We start from the raw sequence: 20,742 nt of genomic DNA on the forward strand, positions 1-20,742 counted from the left end.
AACACCTTCCTCTTTTACTGATGAGATGCTGGTTCTGATCTGCCATCTAGCAGCTTCCGGTAGTGGTAAGTGGTCAAGAGTGTTTTTCCGGGAGTTGATCTGAGGTTTTCAAGAATGTCCCCTAGAGACCCAGTTTCTTTTCTATGTAATCACTAGAGCTTTCAGAATAGCCTCGCTTTTCTTGCTTTTCTCGTTGTTCTCATTGATATGGTCATGAAATGGGTACCTGTTTGATCTTGCTGCACTGCTGGGAAACCTCCCTTTTGGGCGAGAGGCTTAGGTCCAGGCTGAGGTGAGTTTGGGGAGCATTGAAGGGTTGGTGAGACCAAGAAGAGAGGTAGCTCTGGGCTGTTTGGTGCTTTTGGTTTCCCTTTTCCAGGTTGCTGTTTTGCTTTGCTGTTTTCATTTTCTGTGTGTTGAAATTGAGCAGAGTATTAATTATTCTCCTCTTATTAAAAAGTAATTTTGGGGGAAATTAGTTGGATTTGGGAAATAGAGCATTTTCTTTTTTTCCTTTGAAGGTCAAATTTTTCTTCTGTTAGCATCACCTATTACATGGCCAATGGGAGTAGCATCAATGTCCATTTCTTCTTGGTTTGTGGGTACTTGTCACTTCCTTTGATAGCAGTTGGTTTGAGTTTTTTCCCAGAGGGTTTGTATCTGATGCACCTATTCAAGGTATTGTTCATTTTATGATCAATTCATGCTTTGGACATAACAGTTTGTCACTAAGCTCTCCCTCTGAGGCTTGAGGGGTATGTTTTTAGGGCTGAGATTTGTCTGAACAGAGAAATGGATTCTTCTAGCTGTTTTGTTGATAGACATGAGAGAGTCTCAGGTCCCTGGTTAACAATTAGCTGTTTCAAAGAAAAAGGAGATGGGCAAGAAACATTAATTAGGGGCTGAAGGCTTATTAGAAAGGAGGAGAGGAAATACAGTATTGTGTATGGGATTACCTGTGTCCAAGAATGGCCACCTTTGTGCCTGTGTTGTTCCCTGCTTGCCTTTACAGCAAAATGTGGATTCAGAGAGATTTTTGGACCTATATTTATCTATCGTGTGCTTTTATGTTGTTTCATCATGCATGCATGCATCTTTAAAAATGAGGGACCAAGTGATTTTTTTGTGCCCTGGGGGGTTTCTTTGTGCTCAGGAGGATTTTATTTTTTTTCCTACATGGTAAATTGGAAATTTTCATTTAGTAGGAAAAGACTTAACCTATCGTTTCAAAGCAAATCAGAAATTGTTGCTGTCCTTGAAATAAAATTTCTTAATGCATGTATCCTAGATGCTTGCACAGCGTGTACAAGAATCAGATGCTAGTATTTGTTTTCAGGATTTCCCGAGAAATGATGTCAAAGAAAACGGTATCCTCCAAATGTTCCACATTTGTAGCGTATGCCTAAAGTCTTACTTGACTTCTTAGCAATAGTACGTATTTTCCAAATATTAACAAATAAAATTCTAATTAAATGTTAAATATAAATATTATATTGGTCAATAATGAATATTATTGACCATTGTGTTTTTGGAAATATAGTCCTTCTTTAATTTGAGGCTACCTTTTTCTCCTCTCTCCTCTTCTTTACTCAATGCTGGTTTGTTGAGCACCTACCTACCCCGTGCCAGGCTCTGTGCTAGATCCTCTGAAGAAGAGGGCGTAGGAGGAAAGCCACAGCGTTTTGTTTCAATACATGTTTCTCTAACCCTTCTTTTGAGGTTGGGTGTTCCCTAGGACTCTGTCCTTGTCCTCTTATTGACTCATCCTCACCCGCTGTCCTCCCCTCACTTCTCTTCATTCTCGTTCTTCCTGAATGAGATCATTCATTCCCCATGACTTCAATGTCTCCTCATATGTTGATGATCCAAGTCTACAAATCTGTCTTTTCTCTTTCATGCTGAGGATCTTTTCCATGATCAAGAGGCATTTCAAGCCTAGTGTGTTCAAACTGAACTTAATATTCTCCCACATCAATTCCTGCTCCTGTTCTTCCACCTTCTCCCTTCACTGCTGTATTTGTCATTTTCGTTAATGGCACCTCTAATCCTCTCATTGTCCTGAGCTGAAAACGTGGAAGTTATCCCAGATTCCTCTTTGTTTTGCACCCCAGCATATAGACCCCTTATAAAGTCTGTCAATTCCAACTGCAGGAATATTTCCAGAATCCAGCTCCACTTGCCTGTTGTCACTGCTCCCCCACCTCTTGCCATGCCAGTCCTTGTCGTGAGAGTAAAGCCTTCCTAAAAATCCTGACAGCATACGCTTGCATAGAGAGACACGAGGAAGCAACGACGGTGGAAAAGGGGGCCTGGATTCTAAGTGTACCATTCTGCAGAGAGAGCCCTTCTGCCTCCCCATTACCTGAGGATCAACCACAGGATCTTGATCGTAGCTATGCTCTGTGTCACCTCATCTATCAAATAGGGATAGTCCCTGCCCATAAAATCTTGTCGAGGATTAAATGAGATGATACCTGTCAGTGCTTAGCATGAGGCTAAGTACCAAGTGAATGGGAGTGATGATGATGACAATGATGGCTTCTTTCAGAATCCATCTCTTACCTACCCTGCCAGCCCCATATCACACTACACTCCTCCATGCCCCTTGTAATCTGGTTGCCATGACTATCACTGCTTCCTATCACAACGCTTGGTCTTTCCCCATGCTGTTCTTTTTGCCTGTACTTCCCTTGTTTTACTGAGCAAACTCTTCTTTTCAAAAGGACTTGACTTGGAATCACCATCTGTGAGCTCATAGCTGACTCTGCAAAGCAGGCTTGGTGACTCCCTTCCCTCTGTCTCCATAGTTCTCAGTCCCTCCTTCTGTCATAATCCTGCACTAATGAACTTTCTATGTATCTGGTCTCATCTACCCCAGACTCTTGGCTTTTGAAGGACAGAGGTAGGGCCTAATGATCCTTTCCTCCCGCTACCCAGCCCAGGTTTGACGTAGAATAGGCATCTGATAAGTGTTTGATGATTGAGTATCAGTAAGGATGCTCTCAAATTTGATAAGTTTTCTACGTGTGTAGAGTTAAAAATACATTTAAGAAAAATAAAAATAATAATAGCTTTCCTTTCTTGAGTATTAACTTTGTAGCAGGAGGCACTGTGCTAATTTTTTTTTTTTTTTTACAGGCATGACCTCATTTAGTTTGCTAAATGATCCCATGAGTTACCCTGATTGTCTCTTTACAGATGAGAAAACCAGGGCTTAGAAGGGAGGGGAACTTGCTGGAGGTAGAGAGATAACAGGACCAAACCTGGCCCCCTGACTCCAGGCTGGGGGAGAAATGGGGAAGTGAGAAGGGGAAGGAAGATGACCAAGCCAGGGGAAGTGTGTTTGGGAGAGAAAGGGCAGGATGAGGAGAAGGACATTGAAAATGCACAAGAGAGGCAGTGAGGGCAGGCGAGGAAAGGAAGAGAAGGGAAAGAGAGAAGGAAACTAGGAGACCAAGTTGGAAAATAAGCAGGACATAAACAAGAGGAGAAAGGGAAGAAGTGTTCCCACCACTTTAGAATTTTGTGGTAACAGCTGCGTGCCTAACAGAATATAAACAGACTTCAGTGTCGACATGACAACTTACAACAAAAGCAATCTGATATACATTATATGGGAAATAGAATAATTTATTGTTGAGGCATGGTAATTAGATATAATTGGTAAGCAGTTTATAAATTTGGCTGTGCTAACCATCACTTTGACAAACACATACACAGACTGGCTTAAATTTTTTTACTTCTATTTTTGCCCAATATCTACACTCTGTAAGCCTTACAGCTGTTTGCAGCTGTCAATATGATTAAAACATTATCTATACCTGATTCACTTTGCTGTACAGCAGAATCGAACACAACATTGTAAAGCAACTATACTCCAATAAAAATTAGTTAAAAAATAAATAAAACATTATCTATACCTCCTACCCTCACGTCACACTCAGAGCTGCACACATGTAGGACTGAGGCCTGGGCTTATTCCTTACCTTATCCCTCACTGGTCTAACCTCCCAAGGCTGAGATTTCCCTTTTGCATCAAGATGTCCCTTCCCTGGAGTCTTAGAGCTGTGTTTCATCTCCCACCCCCCATCCCTTGGAGACCTGGAACAGGGGGCTCCTGGGGAATATTCTTGGACTGGTAGGCAGGGTTGCCAGCAGATATGTCTGCAAGGTCACCATGTCCAGAGGTGGGAAGACTCACTGAGGCTTTGCTTTTCAGCCTCTGGGAACCTAGGGCCAGCGGGAGGAAAGGGGCAGGGGCAGGACCAGAGAAGGTAGAGGGCAGCAGGAGGAGAGAAAGGGCTGATTCCCTAATCCTGTCGTCCCACTTCCCATCCTCAGACCCCACTGTTACTCAGCAGATGGGTTCTCCATTGTTCACCTAAGCCTTCCAGGCAGCTCCCCTCCCCTCCGCTCTTGGTGGGTCAGTCCTCTTGGTGGGTTGGGTTGAGAGGCAAGTGCCTTAGTGAGAAATATGAAGGAAAGTCAGGGAAACAGGGAAAGGAAACTGAGAGAGTGAAAGCTGAGAAAAGGGGAGGGAGTAGGAGGAGAGAGGACAGATGGGGAGGAAGGAAGGAGGGGGAGGAACCGCATTCTTATGGAGTGAGCTGTATTTACATGTATATTTATCCTCGAAACAGCCCTGAGAGGAAGGAATTATTACCTCTATTTTACAGATTCGGGGATTGAATCTTAGGAAGGGTAAGTGACTTGGTCAAAGTAACACTAGATAGAAGGTAACTGAGCTAGGATTGGGATCTGTTATCCTAAAATTCTCTCCTGTACGTTACAGTGTCTCCGAAGAGGAAGAGAAGGCAGAGTTGGGGAAAGAGGGAGGCAAGCAGAACAGAACGGAGACTGGAGAATAGACGGGTGGGGGACAGGAGGTCCTCACAGGGGCTGAGGACTGGGGTTGGGCTCCTTGAAGCTGCGTGGGACCTTTCCCCCTTGGCCCATCTTGTCCCTGAGTCCTGAGAACTGGAGAGGACCCACTGCTCAGAGGACGTAGAGGATGCCCCTGCGGGGACACCCCAGCTCCTCCCTTGACCCTGAGTTGAATCCAGGCCGAGGGGGGGGGGCTCCCTGAGCAGCACTCTGGGCAAGAAAGGAGAGCTGCCAAGAATCTGCCTGCGCTACTCTCTGGCTTCAGCTACTCCTCCTGTCTCTTCCCCCGCTGTCCTGGCCCCTACCTCTTTCCTTTCTTTCCCAATCTCCTCTGATTCCTTTGTCTTCCTGTCGCTCTCCCTCATGTTTTCAATCTCTCTCCCCACTGGTTCTGTCCCCTTTGTTTATTGCCACAGCCCTGGCTCCCCACTGTAAGCACATCTTCTCTTTAAAGCCTCATTACCCATTCACACTTATCTCTTTTATTTTGCTGCAGAATGTCTTACAGGGGTTATACTCAACTGTCCTCAATTCACCCTAATGTTTATATAGACATTTTGACAGGGGAAGTTCAGAGGGCTGCCTTCAAGATAACTATCTAACGAGCATTTTCATTATGTGTCACTGTCCCCAACAACCTGTGCAGGTATGTTCTGAGGCTTAGAGAGCTTACTTGCCCTGGATTCTGTAATGTTAGTAGAAAAAAGCAGGAATCCAAGGTCAAGTTGTTTGACTCCAAAGGACAAGCTTGCAGCCACCACATCCTGCTGCCCCTTGAGCAGGTCAGCAGGCTGTTCCCTTGGTGGCCGGTTGGTGAGTTTGTTATGGCTAGAGCGGGTCATATGTCCTGTAGACTTTGGACCGTAAGTCAACAGCATACCAAAAACAGAGCTATCTTTCTGGGGAAGACTAATATTAGCTCAGGAGACTGATGATCTAGAGTAAGATGAATGACAATTTATTCATTGAAAATGTATAATATAACTGTCAGGAGGACCAGAATGTTCACTTCAGCATGCATGACTGGTGTATTCTTCCCCTGTAGGCAGACTTCTGGGGGAAAGCAAGTTATTATCAGTAGGTTGCTTGGTGATCGTGGAATTGGAGCAGGGGGAATTAACTATAATAACTTGATTGTTGAATGGCCTCTGATCATTAAAGAGAATCTCCATTTTAACCCTTGGCTTAAAGTGTTGTCACCTGCAGCCAGGTGTACCCATTTTCACTATAAGTAGGGACCTCCTTGAGGAATCATAATATGACCAGTATGCACTCTTCTGCTCACAGCTGCTTAAGTAGCATTTCCAACTTGGATGTCTTGTTATGTCCTCAATCTCAAGGTATCTGAAACCAACTTCTTATCTTCCCTAAACAAATTGGAGTTTTCTCTTTACTTTGCCATTTTTTCCATTCAAAGAATTACTTTCTGTGACCAAGATTCAAAACCTGAACTTGAAATGTAAAAAACCCCAAATTCTTCATGCAAGCGTCACTCTCAATCTTTTCCAAAAAAAGTACTCACTTAAATGAATTAATATACGTAAAACACTTAGCTATTATTTTGGTTACATTTACCTCTCTTCCTACTTTCCCCAGACCTGTCTTTCTTGTAAAAACCCGCTAAGACTTTCACACAAGAAAACCACCATTTTAATCCCTTGCATAAGATGAAGGCAAGGGAAGATAAAACCTATTCAGCAACTTACCTTTTTCTATTTCTTCTGCTTTGAGGTGATTTCATAAAAGGAGGAATGTTTTTATGTAAACAATGTTTGCTTCAGTACTTGCAAATGTTGAATTTCAAAATCCTAAGTTCCTATTTCTAGAGCTAGATTTCATTTTAACAAATCCTTCTTTGTCACCTGATTTTTTTTCAATGTATTTCCGTAGACCCTCACTGATCTGAAAGTTCAATAAAAGTTGGCTTTTTCTTTACTCTGACATCCTTTAGAGGTGGAGCGAGTGTCGGCCGGGGTATTTTGGTGAATTGATAAGTGTACAACAATAAAAGGACTAAATTTTACTTCCTCAAATTTACACTAGAATCTGCTACATTAGTATGAATCCTCCATTAAATATACCTGGGTTGCTTCTATTAAAAGGAAAAGACTGGATTGCAGGAAACATGGACTTGAATCCTTAGTTTTTGTTGTAACCACATGTGTTAGAGAGTAAAAACACTTGAATAAGATCATTAATAAGAAACACTTTTCACAAACCTTAGAGAAATATTGTTTAATTCATACAACAGTAATTATATTATCACTCTGGATTAAATATGAAATAGAGAATATTTTCTACAAAAATAAAAATGGCTAGAATTAAAAAATGGATTTAGTCATTATTTTAAAAATAAAAGGTTTCAAAGATACTTTGGAAGATGGTATTAGAGAAATTAAAAGCAAGGAAATAATTGTATGGTTTAAAGGTAATTTTAGGAAGGATATGGTTTTGCTTTATGTTGAATTGTCTAGGGGCTTTTAAAGTGAAAAGTGCTTACAGGAAGATCTAAAATAAGAGACAGAAGGGTTTACATGGATATTTTCTCTTTAGTTACCTTTATATTACACAAATATATATTTAAGTTCATCCTTTGTTTTGGCTATCTGTTAGTGCTAATCCCTCAAAACAATCTAGCAAACCAATAAGGAGAAAGAAAGAAAACGTTGGCCAGTGGCCGGTACTCCTAATAACTTCCTGAGAGATTGAATTTCTTTCTTCTGCCTGCATTCTCATTGCCACCTGTCAGGGTGGAGAGTCCCTTTTGCCGTCCTACTTAATCATTCTTCTTTTCACCAGCTCGAGGGACTCTGAGCCCATGAAAACAGAATATGCTTACTTGGTCTCCAGAGAGAGTTTTCAAGCCCTAACAAGTTGGCTTAGAACTTGCTGATGAGCCTTAACCCTCTGGCCAGATGGGGCCACCAGATCAAGGTGTCATTGTCACAGAATCCATTCATCCTTCTCCATGTTGCCATTTTGTATCGATTGTGACTATTTGTTGGAACAAAGATAGTCCCTCATGGATGAAAAACCCGCTTTTGTCCATGTTATTTCTCACAGAAAGGCTTTTCCTCAAAAAATCCTTTCTGTGCATCTTCTTTTAGAGCCAGAGTGCCTCCTCTTGCCCTTCTACCCCAAGATTTGCAAATTCCTTCTCCTTTCTTTTGCTCTTCAGTTTGCCTGCAACACTCTTCCTATTGCCAACCAAATACTTCTCATTTTTTGAGGTTCTTCCTAGGCTGGAGGTGGGGGATGCACAGGACGATAGGGACCAGCCAGAGGTAGGGAGCAGCCAAGAAAGCCATGATGGTTCCCAGTTTGGGAAGATCTAAGATGTTCTTGAACTTGGGGTTGGGGTCTAGGAACGGATAGTTGCTGAAAGGGAAATGCCTTTTAGCATCTGGAAGCCCTTGCTTCATTCCTCATAGACACTGAGAACATTAATCATTCTTTCATTTAGCACATTTTTATTGAGCACTGCCACATGCCAGGCGTGCATTAGACACTGAAGATACAACTATGGACAAGACAGATCGGGTCTCTGCACCACTGGAGTTTGTAGACTAATGGGAAAACAGCCAATATAATAGGCAAATACATTCTATAATGATAAGTGCTCTGAAATGGGAAGTTCTGGATTCTATGGGAGCACATAGGAGGTGCTCTTATCTCTGATTTGGGAGACCAGGGGAGAACTCCTAGAGGAAGTGATGTATGAGTTGATATTGGAAAGATGAATACAAGTTAGTCAGGTGAAGGGGCTGACGATGGGGTTAGATTATGACAGGCAGAGGGAAGAGCATGTGTCAAGGCGCTCAAATAGAAAGAAGCTGAGTTATTTCTGAAGTATAGACATGGAGGTGGTGGTGCAAGGAAGAATGGGGGCTGTAAGGAGAGTGATGAGAAATCAGGGTAGAAAGACTAGCAGAGACCAGGTTGCAGAGGGGCCAAGGAGTCATGCTGCAATTTGATCTTTTTTTCTAAGGCCAGTGGGATGTTACTGAAAGGTTTTAAGCAGGGGTGTGATATGATGCCATTTAACTTTTATAAAGATCACTGTGGCTTCAATGTGGACCCTAGTCTATGGGTGGCCAAGGCTGGAGCGGGGAAACCTGTTAGAAGGAATGCAGGGGAAAGCAGTCACTGGTCAGCAAGCATGTCCTAGAGGCATCTGCTGCCTAAGACTGGGGTAGGGGGAACAGTGAGGAGGGGGCGGGGGGAATTGTTTTAGGCAGCCTTGGTGGCAGTTGGTAGAAGGCATGGGAACAAGGACAGAAGAGTTATTGATGGGTTATATTTGAGGACCTATCCCTGCTTCTAGCAGCACCTGGCAGTAGTACTCCCATCTTGTTGGATTCATCAGTTATAGTGACTGGTTCCTGGAAAAGCAGTGGGTTTTACAAAGTGTTGTTGGCCCTATTTGTCAGGGGCACCCCAAGGGTGGCTATTCCCTCAGTGGGCTGCTGCTTTTCCTGGAGGTGGTGAAAGGGAACTCATGAATCTGGGAGCACAACAGGGAGAAATATTGATGGTTTCAGGCCTTTTAGACACTAGAAATTTGTAATGCAACAGTACATGTTGATGAAATTCCTCTGCATCCTCCTTTCTTGTAACTGCTAAGCCGTAAGCGCTGCTCTTCCTCTTTTCTGGTCTCCATATGACTGACCAGCTTCTTCTTTCATGGGTGTTTAATGCATCCTGTCACACCATGTCTTTGAGCAGGAACAAACAAGTCATTTCTCTTTCTAACCTAAAGAGTATGAATTCAGAACCTCTGCCTACCCTGTCATGTGTTTGCAAAGGTGCTTGAGTTCATTTCCATGGTCCTTTGGGTTCTAAATGTTGAAGTTATTTGTTGGCCCTTTATTTATTCACTCTAAATCCTTAATAGAGTTTACCATGTGAAGGAAATTAGACATGTAGGGAAAAAAATAAAAGATAATAATGACATTATTTCTGCCCCCTATTTATTTATTTCTAAATAATTTTCTTTCTTCCAGTTTTATTGAGAAATAATTAACATACAGCACTGTATAAGTTTAAGGTGTACAGCATAATGATTTGACCCACATCATGGAATGATTACTACTGTAAATTTAGTGAATGTCCATCATTTCATATAGATAAAAAAATTTTGAAAAGTTGTTTTTCTTGTGATGAGAACTCAGGATTTATTCTCTTAATGACTTTTATATATAACACACAGCAGTGTTAATTACATTAATCATGTTGTACGTTACATCCTTAGTACTTACTATCTTCTAACTGGAAATTTGTACATTTTAATCACTTTTATCCAATTCCCCCTCCTCCCACCCCCTGCCTCTGGTAACCACAAATCTGATCTCTTTTTCTGCGAGTTCGTTGTTTGTTTTTTGAAGTATAATTGACCTACAACACTATGTTAGTTCCTGGTGCACAGCACAGTGATTGCATATTTCTGTACATTACAAAATGATCACCATAAGTCTAGTTACCATCTATCACCATGCAGAGATATTATATTACTATTGACTATATTCCCCACACAGTACATTTCATCCTCATGACTCATTTTGTCACTGGAAGTTTATACCTCTTAATCTCCCTATTTCACTCATCCTCCCTCCCCCTGCCCCCCTCCCCCACAACTACCTGTTTGTTCTCTGTACCTATGAGTCTGTTTCTGCTGCGTTATATTTGTTCATTTGTTTTACCCAGTAAGTGAAATCATACAGTATTTGTCTTTCTCTTATTTCACTTAGCATAATACCCTTTAGGTCCTTCTGTATTGTCGAAACTGGCAAGATTTCATTCTTTTTTATGGCTGAATAGTATTCCATTGCATATATACATCACATCTTCATTATCCATTCATCTGTCAATGGGTACTTAGGTTGCTTCCATATCTTGGCTATTGTAAATAATGCTGTGATGAACATAGGGGTGCTTAATGCCTTTTTTTAGAAATAAATTTTATTTATTTATTTTTGGCTGCATTGGGTCTTCATTGCTGTGCGCAGGCTTTCTCTAGTTGCGCTGAGCGGGGGTTACTCTTCGTTGCAGTGTGCAGGCTCCTCATTGTGGTGGCTTCTCTTGTTGCAGAGCGTGGGCTTCAGTAGCTGCAGCATGTGGCCTCAGCAGTTGTGGCTTGCAGGCTCTAGAGCGCAGGCTCAGTATTTAATAGCACATGGGCTTAGTTGCTCCGCGGCACGTGGTATCTTCCCAGAACAGGGCTTGAACCCATGTCCCCTGCATTGGCAGGTGGATTCTTAACCACTGAGCCAAAAGGGAAGTCCCTCACTGTAGTTTTGATTTGCATTACCCTGCTGATTAGTGATGTTGAGCATCTTTTCATGTGTCTGTTTGCCATCTGTATGTCTTCTTTGGAAAAATGTCTCTTCGGGTCTTCTGACCATTTTTTAATGGGGTTGGTTTTTTTTTCTTTGATGTTGAGTTGTATGAGTTCTTTGTATATTTTGGATATTAACCCTTTATCAGATATATCATTTACAAATATCTTCTCCAGTGCAGTAGGTAGCCTTTTTGTTGATAGTTTCTTTCACTGTGCAAAGCTTTTTAGTTTGATGTAATTCCATTTTTTGCTTATGTTTCCCTTGCCTATTTCATGCATGTGTGTGTTCGTGTGTATGTATGTATATATATAGATGTGTGTGTGTATATATATATATATATATTCTTTTTCAGATTCTTTTCCCTTATAGATTATTACATACTATTGAGTATAGTTTCCTGTACTATACAGTAGGTCCTTGTTGGCTGTCTATTTTATACATAGTAGTGTGTATATGTTAATGCCAACCTCCTAATATAACCCTTCCCCCACCCTCTCTCCTATTTGGCAGCCATAAGTTTGTTTTCTGTGTCTGTGAGTCTCTTTCTGTTTGGAAATAAGATCATTTGTGTCTTTTTTTTCTTTTAGGTGCCATATAGAAGTGATGTCATATGATATTTGTATTTCACTGTCTGGCTTACTTTACTTAATATGATAATCTCTAGGTCCATCCATGTTGCTGCAAATGGCATTATTTTGTTCTTTTTTATGGCTGAGTAATATTCCACTGTATATATATATACACATCTTCTTTATCCATTCATCTGTTTATGGACATTTAGGTTGCTTCCATGTCCTGGCTATTGTAAATAGTGCTTCAATGAACATTGGGGTTCATGTATCTTTTCAAATTATGGTTTTCACTGGATATATGCCCAGGAGTGGGATTCCTGGATCATATGGTAGTTTTATTTTTAGTTTTTAAAGGGACTCCATATTGTTCTGCATAGTGACTGTACCAATTTACGTTCCCACCAACAGTGTAGGAGGGTTCCTTTTTCTCCACACCCTCTCCAGCATTTATTATATGTAGACTTTGATGATGCCCATTCTGACTGGTGTGAGATGATACCTCATGGTATTTTTGATTCACATTTCTCTAATAATTAATGATGTTGAGCATCTTTTCATGTGCCTATTGGCCATCTGTATGTGCTTTTTGGAGAAATGTCTATTTAGGCCTTCTGCCCATTTTTGGATTAGGTTGTTTGCTTTTGTGATATTGAGCTGCATGAGCTGTTTGTATATTTTGGAGATTAATCCTTTGTCCGTTGATTCATTTGCAAATATTTTCTCTCATTCCGAGGGTTGTCTTTTCATTTTGTCTATGCTTTCCTTTGCTTTGCAAAGCTTCCAAGTTTGATTAGGTCCCATTTGTTTATTTTTGTTTTTATTTCCATTACTCTAGGAGAGGGATCCAAAAAGATATTGATGCAATTTATGTCAAAGAGTGTTCTGCCTATGTTTTCCTCTAGGAGTTTTATAGGATCTGGCCCTTACATTTAGGTCTTTAATCAATTTTGAGTTTATTTTTGTGTATGATGTTAGAGAATGCTCTAATTTCATTCTTTTACATGAAGCTGTTCAGTTTTCCCAGCACCACTTATTGAAGACTGTCTTTCTCCATTGTATTCTTGCCTCCTTTGTCATAGATTAATTGACCATAGGTGAGTCAGTTTATTTCTGGGCTTTTTATCCTGTTTCAGTGATCTATATCTCTGTTTTTGAGCCAGTACCATATTGTCTTGATTACTGTAGGTTTGTACTATACTCTTAAGCCAGGGAGCCTGATTCCTCCAACTGTTTTTCTTTCTCAAGATTGGTTTCACTATTTGAGGTCTTTCATGTTTCCATACAAATTTTAAATTTTTTGCTTCTAGTTCTGTGAAAAATGCCTTTGGTAATTTGATAGGGATTGAATTGAGTTTGTAAACTGCCTTGGGTAGTATGGTCATTTTGACAGTATTGATTCTTCCAATTCAAGAACATGGTATATCTTTCTATCTGTTTATGTCTCCTTCGGTTTCTTTCATCAGCATCTTATAGTTTTTGGAGTGCAGGTCTTTTGCCCTGTTAGGTAGGTTTATTCCCAAGTATTTTATACTTTTTGATGCGATGGTAAATGGGATTGTTTTCTTAATTTTTCTTTCTGATCTTCCATTATTAGTGTATAGGATTGCACCAGATTTCTGTGTATTAATTTTTTTTCCTGAAACTTTACCGAATTCATTGATGAGCTCTAGTAGTTTTCTGGTAGCATCTTTAAGATTTTCTATGTATAGTATCATGTCATCTGCAAACAGTGACAGTTTTACTACTTCTTTTCCAATTTGTATTCTTTTTATTTCTTTTTCTTCTCTGATTGCCATGGCTAGGACTTTCAAAACTATGTTGAATAAAAGTGATGAGAGTGGACATCCTTGTCTTGTTCTCAATCTTAGAGGAAATGCTTTCAGTTTTTCTCCATTGAGTATGATGTTAGCTGTAGGTTTGTGGTATATGGTCTTTATTATATTGAGGTAGGTTCTCTCTATGCCTACATTCTGGAGGGTTTTTATCAGAAATGGGTGTTGAATTTTGTCAAAAGCTTTTTCTGCATCTATTTAGATCATATGGTTTTTATTCTTCAATTTGTCAATGTGGTATATCACACTGATTGATTTGCAGATATTAAAAAATCCTTGCATCCTTGGGATAAATCCCTCTTGATCATGGTGTATGATCCTTTTAATGTATTATTGGATTTGGTTTGCTTGTATTTGTTGAGGATTTTTGTGTCTATTCATCAGTGATATTGACCTGTAATTTTCTCTTTTTGATGGTATCTCTGTCTGGTTTTGGTATCAGGGTGATGGTGGCCACATAGAATGAATTTGGGAGTGTTCCTCCCTCTGCAATTTTTTGAAATAGTTTCAGAATGATAGGTGTTAGGTCTTCTCTAAGTGTTTGATAGAATTCACCTGTGAAGCCATCTATTCCATGACTTCTGTTTGTTGGGAGTTTTTAATCACAGATTCAATTTCCATACATATAATTGGTCTAGTCGTATTTTCTATTTCTTCCTGGTTCAGTCTGGGGAGATTGTACCATTCTAAGAATTTGCCCATTTCTTCTAGGTTGTCCTTTTCACTGGTGTATAGTTGCTTGTAGTAGTCTCTTATGATCCTTTGAATTTCTGTAGTGTCAGTTGTAATTTCTCCTTTTCATTTCTGATTTTATTGATTTGGGCCCTCTCCCTTTTTTTCTTGATGACTCTGGCTAAAGTGTTATCAATTTTGTTTATCTTTTCAACTCTTAGTTTATTGGTCTTTGCTATTTTTTTCTTTGTCTCTATGTCATTTATTTCTGCTCTGATCTTTATGATTTCTTTCCTTCTGCTAACTTTGGGTTTTGTTTGTTCTTTCTCTAGTTGCTTTAGGTGTAAGGTTAAGTTGTTTATTTGAGATTTTTCTTGTTTCCTGAAGTAAGCTTGTATCACTATAAACTTCCATCTTAGAACTGCTTTTGCCACATCCCATAGGTTTTGGATTGTTGTGTTTTCATTTTCATTTGTCTCTAGGTATTCTTTTTATTTCCTCTTTGATTTCTTCAGTGATCCATCAGTTGTTTCATAGCATATTGTTTAGCCTCTATGTGTTTTTCTTTTTTGCATTTTTTTCTTGTAATTGATTTCTAATCTCATAGTGTAGTGGTCAGAAAAGATGCTTGATATGATTTCAGTTTTCTTAAGTTTACCAAGACTTCCTTTGTGGCCCAGCATGTGATCTGTCCTGGAGAATGTTCCATGTACACTTGAAAAAAAGGTGTATTCTTCTGCTTTTGGATGGAACACTCTATAAATATCAATTAAGTCCATGTGTTCTAATGTGTCATTCAAGGCCTGTGTTTCCTTATTGATTTTCTGTCTGGATGATCTGTCCATTGATGTAAGTGTAGTGCTAAAGTCCCCCTCTATTATTGTATTACTGTCGATTTCTCCTTTATGTCTGTTAACATTTGCCTTATATATTGAGGTGTTCCTCTGTTGAGTGCATATATACTTATAATTGTTATATCTTCTTCTTTGATTGAGCCCTTGATCATTATGCAGTGTCTTTTGTCTATTGTAACAGTCTTTATTTTAAAGTCTATTTTGTCTGATATGAGTATTGCTATTCCAGCTTTCTTTTGATTTCCATTTGCATGGAATACCTTTATCCATCCCCTCACTTTCAGTCTGTGTCTCTAGATCTGAAGTGGGTCTCTTATAGACAACATATGTATGGGTCTTATTTTTGTATTCATTCAGCCAGTCTCTTTCTTTTGGTTTGAGCATTTAATCCATTTACATTTAAGTTAATTATTGATATGTATGTTCTTATTGCCATTTAAAAAAATATTTTGGATTTGTTTTTGTAGGTTTTTTTAATTCCTTTTCTCTTTTGTTCCCCTCTCTTGTGATTTGATGACTATATTGTTGTGTTTGGATTCTTTTTCTTTTTTGTGTGTATATCTATTATAGATTTTTCATTTGTGGTTACCATGTGGTTTTGATATAGCAGTCTATATGTATACATGATTGTTTTAAGTTGCTGGTCTCTTAATTTCAAATGCATCTCAAATATCCTGCATTTGTGCTCTCCTCCTCTCACAATTAATGTTTTGATATCATATTTGTGTGTAGATGATTTCCTACCCTTACTGTATGTTCACCTGTACTGGTGAGCTTTACCATTCTGTAATTTTCCTGTTTCTAGTTGTTGCCTTTTCTTTTCTTTTTAAAGAGTTCCTTTAGCATTTATTGTAATGCTCGTTTGGTGGTGCTGAGTCCTTCTAGCTTTTGTTTGTAAAGCTTTTGATTTCTCCATCAATTCTGAATGAGAGACATGCTGGGTAGAGTATTCTTGGTTGTAGGTTTTTCCCTTTCATCACTTTAAATGTATCATGCCACTCCCTTCTGGCCTGTAGAATTTCTGCTGAAAAATCAGCTGATAGTCTCATGTGGATTCCCTTGTATGTTATTTGTTGCTTTTCCTTTGTTGCTTTTGATATTTTCTCTTTGTCTTTAGTTTTTGTCAATTTGATTACTATGTGTCTTGGCGTGTTCCTTCTTCAGTTAATTCTATATGGGACTCTGCACTTCCTGGACTTGGGTGACTGTTTTGGGAAGGAATCACTTTTGGTACTTGAATAAAAGGCAGGTAATGGAGTGTCACCTCTGAGATATTCTGATTCACAGGGTTTTGGATATATTCGAAAATTTGGCTCCATTTTAATGCCCAACTGAATGTCACACTTGTGCTTACCTTACATTGTTCCATATAGCCACCATAATACAAATAGATAATTTTTGTATAGAATTGTTTCCTTAAAAAATTTTTTTATTGAAATATAATTGATTTAAAATGGTGTGTTAGTGTCAGGTGTACAGCAAAGTGATTCAGATATATATATATTCTTTTTTAGATTCTTTTCCATTATAGGTTATTACAAGATATTGACTATAATTCCTGTACTATACAGCAGGTCCTTGTTGGTTATATATTTTATATATAGTAGTGTGTATATTTTAATCCCAAACTCCTAATTTATCCATTCCCCCTTTCTCCTTTGGTAAACATAAGTTTGTTTTCTATGTCTGTGAGTTATAGAATTATTCTTATCTTGTTAGATTTAAGTCTCATAAATGGAGTCTATTATTCCTTATTGTGTTAATGACTTCCTAGTCATCTAGATTTGACTAGGAAGAAAGCTGAATGATGGTAATTTACGGTTAATGAGCATTTCTCAAATACTAATGTTGCATACATTTCTTGTTTTCTTATGTAGGCCAGCTGTTGAGGCCTGGTGAAAACAAATCAGGTGCAATAATGTTCTGCAGTAAAAAGAAATCACTTGGTAAGTATTGAGTTCTTTAGGTGGCACAAAGCAAATATGATTTTTTAATATTTATTTTAATTTCACAGAGGTGTAATTTATAAACAAAAACCACACAGATCTTAAGTGTTCCATTTGATGAGATTTAACGGTTGTATGTAAATGTGTAATTACCACCAAAAAGCAAGAGATAGAACATTTCTATCACCTGAGAAAGTTCCCTTATGCCCCTTTTTATTCATTCTCCCTGTGTTCTACACAACCACCTTCTGATTTCTATCAGATTGGTTTTGCCTGTTTTTGAAATCGATATAAATGAAATCATACAGCATGTATTCTTGTGTCTTGCTTCTTTCACTCAGCATAAGGTTTTTTTGACATATATCCATATGGTTGTATGTTTCAGTAGTTTGTTCCTCTTCATTTTTTCTTTTAAAACAGTATTCCATTATATGAATACACCAACACTTAAGACTAAGTTCATATGTTTAGAAATAATTTGGGTTCATGATGGCAAGTAACACACTTTGTTTTTAGTTGAGTAATTGGTCTAGCTGAACAGTATTAATAGTATTCCAATTTAAAAAAATACAGCATCCTGACCAGAGAGTATTAATCTTGTCTTATGTCTTGTTAGTCAGCGACAGAGTATTGTGTAGTTTTTCCTTCAGTGGAAATGTATTCAGTTTATTACTGCTATTTTCTTTATTATTTTTAAAACTTTAATTAGTTAATTAATTAACTTTTTATGGCTGCATCGGGTCTTAGTTGTGGCACACGGGATCTTCATTGAGGCATGCGGGATCTTTTGTTTTAGTGCATGGGCTCTTTGTGTGTGCAGGCTTCTCTCTAGTTGTGGTGTGCGGGTTTTCTCTTCTCTAGTTATGGCATGCAGGCTCCAGGGTGCAGGGGCTCTGTAGTTGGCAACATGTGGGCTCTCTAGTTGAGGTGCGCAAGCTCAGTAGCTGTGGCAAGTGGGCTTAGTTGCCTCACGGCATGTGGGATCTTAGTTCCCTGACCAGGGATCGAACCCGCATCACCTGCATTGGAAGGTGAATTCTTTACCACTGGACCAGCAGGGAAGTCCCTATTTTCTTTATTTTTGACTATGGACTTGTTAGAGACCAAAGGCTGGATTAGAGTATATCTAATACCCTATCCCTCCTTCTTATCATATCTCTGACAGGTGGTTAAGCTATTTTGATAGGCAATTATTTCATGGTTCAGTCTGTTCCCTTGTTGGACACATTCATGGCAATGTTCAATCTCATAATGAGCTGAAATCTGTCTCAATGTAGTTCGCACCCATAGGTCATTAGTTATGCCCTCTGGGGCAATACTTTCATATTCCCAGTGCCAATTTAAGAGTCTAGAATTATTGTCATCGTTTTTTTCTTTTTCAAATAAAATGATTTATTTATATCCAGTCACTGGTATAATCTTAATAGCGTAAACATCAGATTAACCAGTTTTGACAGGGACAAGTTTCCAACAGAAACTATTGTTGCAAGGTTTTGATAAGTTCATTCTCACTCTTTTAAAATAATTTGTACATATATGTGACTGTATATGTATAAAATAAGCAATTTTTTATAAATAAAAATAAGAAAATAGAAGTGACTGTAATTGGACAATCTAGAGATAAACACTCCAGACTGCCAAGTTGCACAATTTAGAGGGCTCCAATCAGTGACCTCTATTAATACATTAATGTATATTCATCCATATATTCCCAAATGGAACTATGGTGTGCATTACTTTGAACCTGCTCTTAAAACATAATACTGTAATCATAGATACCTTTTCTGTCTTTAAACCTTTCTCTATAACATTATTATTTTTTACATTTTCCTCTAACTTTTAATTTTGGAAATGTTGGATTTTACATAAAAATTAAAAGAATGGTAAACACCCAAATACATTTCACCTAAATTCTACAATTATTACCATTTTGCCACATTTGCTTCCTCTCCTCCCCCTCACTGCCACCAGCACACACCCACACACATGCACACACATACACTTTTTGTTGTCATTAGGATATTTGAAAGTAAGTTGTAGACATCATGACTCTTACCCCCCAAAATTTTTTTAAAACATCTTTATTGGAGTATAATTGCTTTACAATGTTGTGTTAGTTTCTGCTTTATAACAAAGTGAATCAGCTATATGTATACATATATTCTCATATCCCCTTCCTCTTGCATCTCCCTCCCACCCTCCCTATTCCACCCCAAATATTTCAGCACAGATCTCCTAAGAACAAGGACATTCTCCTACTTAACTACAATATCATCACCACACCTAAGAAATGTAACATTGATGAATAAGTAACATACATTCCATTTTTCAGTTTCCCCATTTGTCCCTACATCTCATGTCTCAGAGCTTGTTTTTATTTTTGGTACAATATCTAACCAATGTTCATACATTGTGTTTGGCTTTTTTTTTTTTTTTTAAAGGAAGCAAGTTTTTTTTTTTTTTTAATTTATTTATTTTTTATTTATTTTTATGGCTGTGTTGGGTCTTCATTTCTGTGTGAGGGCTTTCTCTAGTTGTGGCAAGCGGGGGCCACTCTTCATTGTGGTGCACAGGCCTCTCACTATCGCGGCCTCTCTTGTTGCGGAGCACAGGCTCCAGACGCGCGGGCTCAGTAATTGTGGCTCACGGGCCCAGTTGCTCGGCGGCATGTGGGATCTTCCCAGACCAGGGCTCGAACCCATGTCCCCTGCATTGGCAGGCAGATTCTCAACCACTGCGCCACCAGGGAAGCCCTGTGTTTGGCTTTTAATCCCTTTATTTTCTTTTAGATTTAGAATAGTTTTTCATTATATTGAATTTTGGAAAAGTGCAGTCCAGCTCCTAAATCTATTTGGAGTGAATATTTTGGACACAAATACTATGTAGATTATATATATATATATTTACAAATTTTATTTATTTATTTATTTATTTTTGGGTGCATTGGGTCTTCATTGCTGTGCACTGGCTTTCTCTAGTTGCAGTGAGTGGGGGCTGCTCTTTGTTGCGGTGTGCAGGCTTCCATAGTGGTGGCTTCTCTTGTTGCGTAGCATGGGCTCTAGGCACATGGGCTTTAGTAGCTGTGGCACGCATGCTCAGCAGCTGTGGCTCACAGGCTCTAGAGCACAGGCTCAGTAGTTGTGGCGCACGGGCTTAGTTGCTCCGTGGCATGTGGGATCTTCCTGGACCAGGGCTCGAACCCATGTCCCCTACATTGGCAGGGAGATTCTTAACCATAGCGCCACCAGGGAAGCCCAATACTTGTTTTTTCAAATGGACAATTAATAAATTAGTTACTTGAAACTGTTTTGATGGGGAATGCAACTTGCTGATCTTCCTCATACGGAATTTCATTTTACAGTCAGTCATAGGTATTTGTAATGAGCTGTAAATAGCTCATTTGTAAATAGCTGTGTAATGAGGCTAAATGTTTTGGCCACATAGCTGGGTCTGTATCCACTGTGGTGCTGATTGGCAGAGAAAGCTGAGGTCAGTTCCTTCCTCTTGGACTTGTTAGAATGACCAAATGACTTGAGGGACTGACATTGGTGTCACCATCATGTACATAATCGTGATTGGGAATGAGGCATCTTTAGGTTATATCAATTCCTATAGATCTGGTTATAGACTGGAGACCTTTTTCA

General features: G+C 39.0%; 1 protein-coding gene across 3 annotated transcripts in view; it reads left to right on the forward strand.

The window, feature by feature from the left end:
• Nucleotides 1-20,742, forward strand: part of ATP8B4 (ATPase phospholipid transporting 8B4 (putative)) — a 305,912-nt gene that overhangs the window by 64,241 nt on the left and 220,929 nt on the right. The window contains exons 1-2 of one of the 3 annotated variants that reach the window (XM_057544467.1): nt 4,579-4,701; nt 17,030-17,098. In XM_057544467.1, the coding sequence (XP_057400450.1) occupies nt 17,071-17,098 (28 nt within the window). In that variant the 5' untranslated portion in view covers nt 4,579-4,701; nt 17,030-17,070. Of the gene's footprint in view, nt 1-4,578; nt 4,702-17,029; nt 17,099-20,742 lie in introns of those variants that run through there. The other 2 variants (XM_057544468.1, XM_028163557.2) reach the window with 2 other exon arrangements.

This window comes from Balaenoptera acutorostrata, chromosome 3, assembly GCF_949987535.1.
Source record: "Balaenoptera acutorostrata chromosome 3, mBalAcu1.1, whole genome shotgun sequence".
NCBI lineage: Eukaryota > Metazoa > Chordata > Mammalia > Artiodactyla > Balaenopteridae > Balaenoptera > Balaenoptera acutorostrata.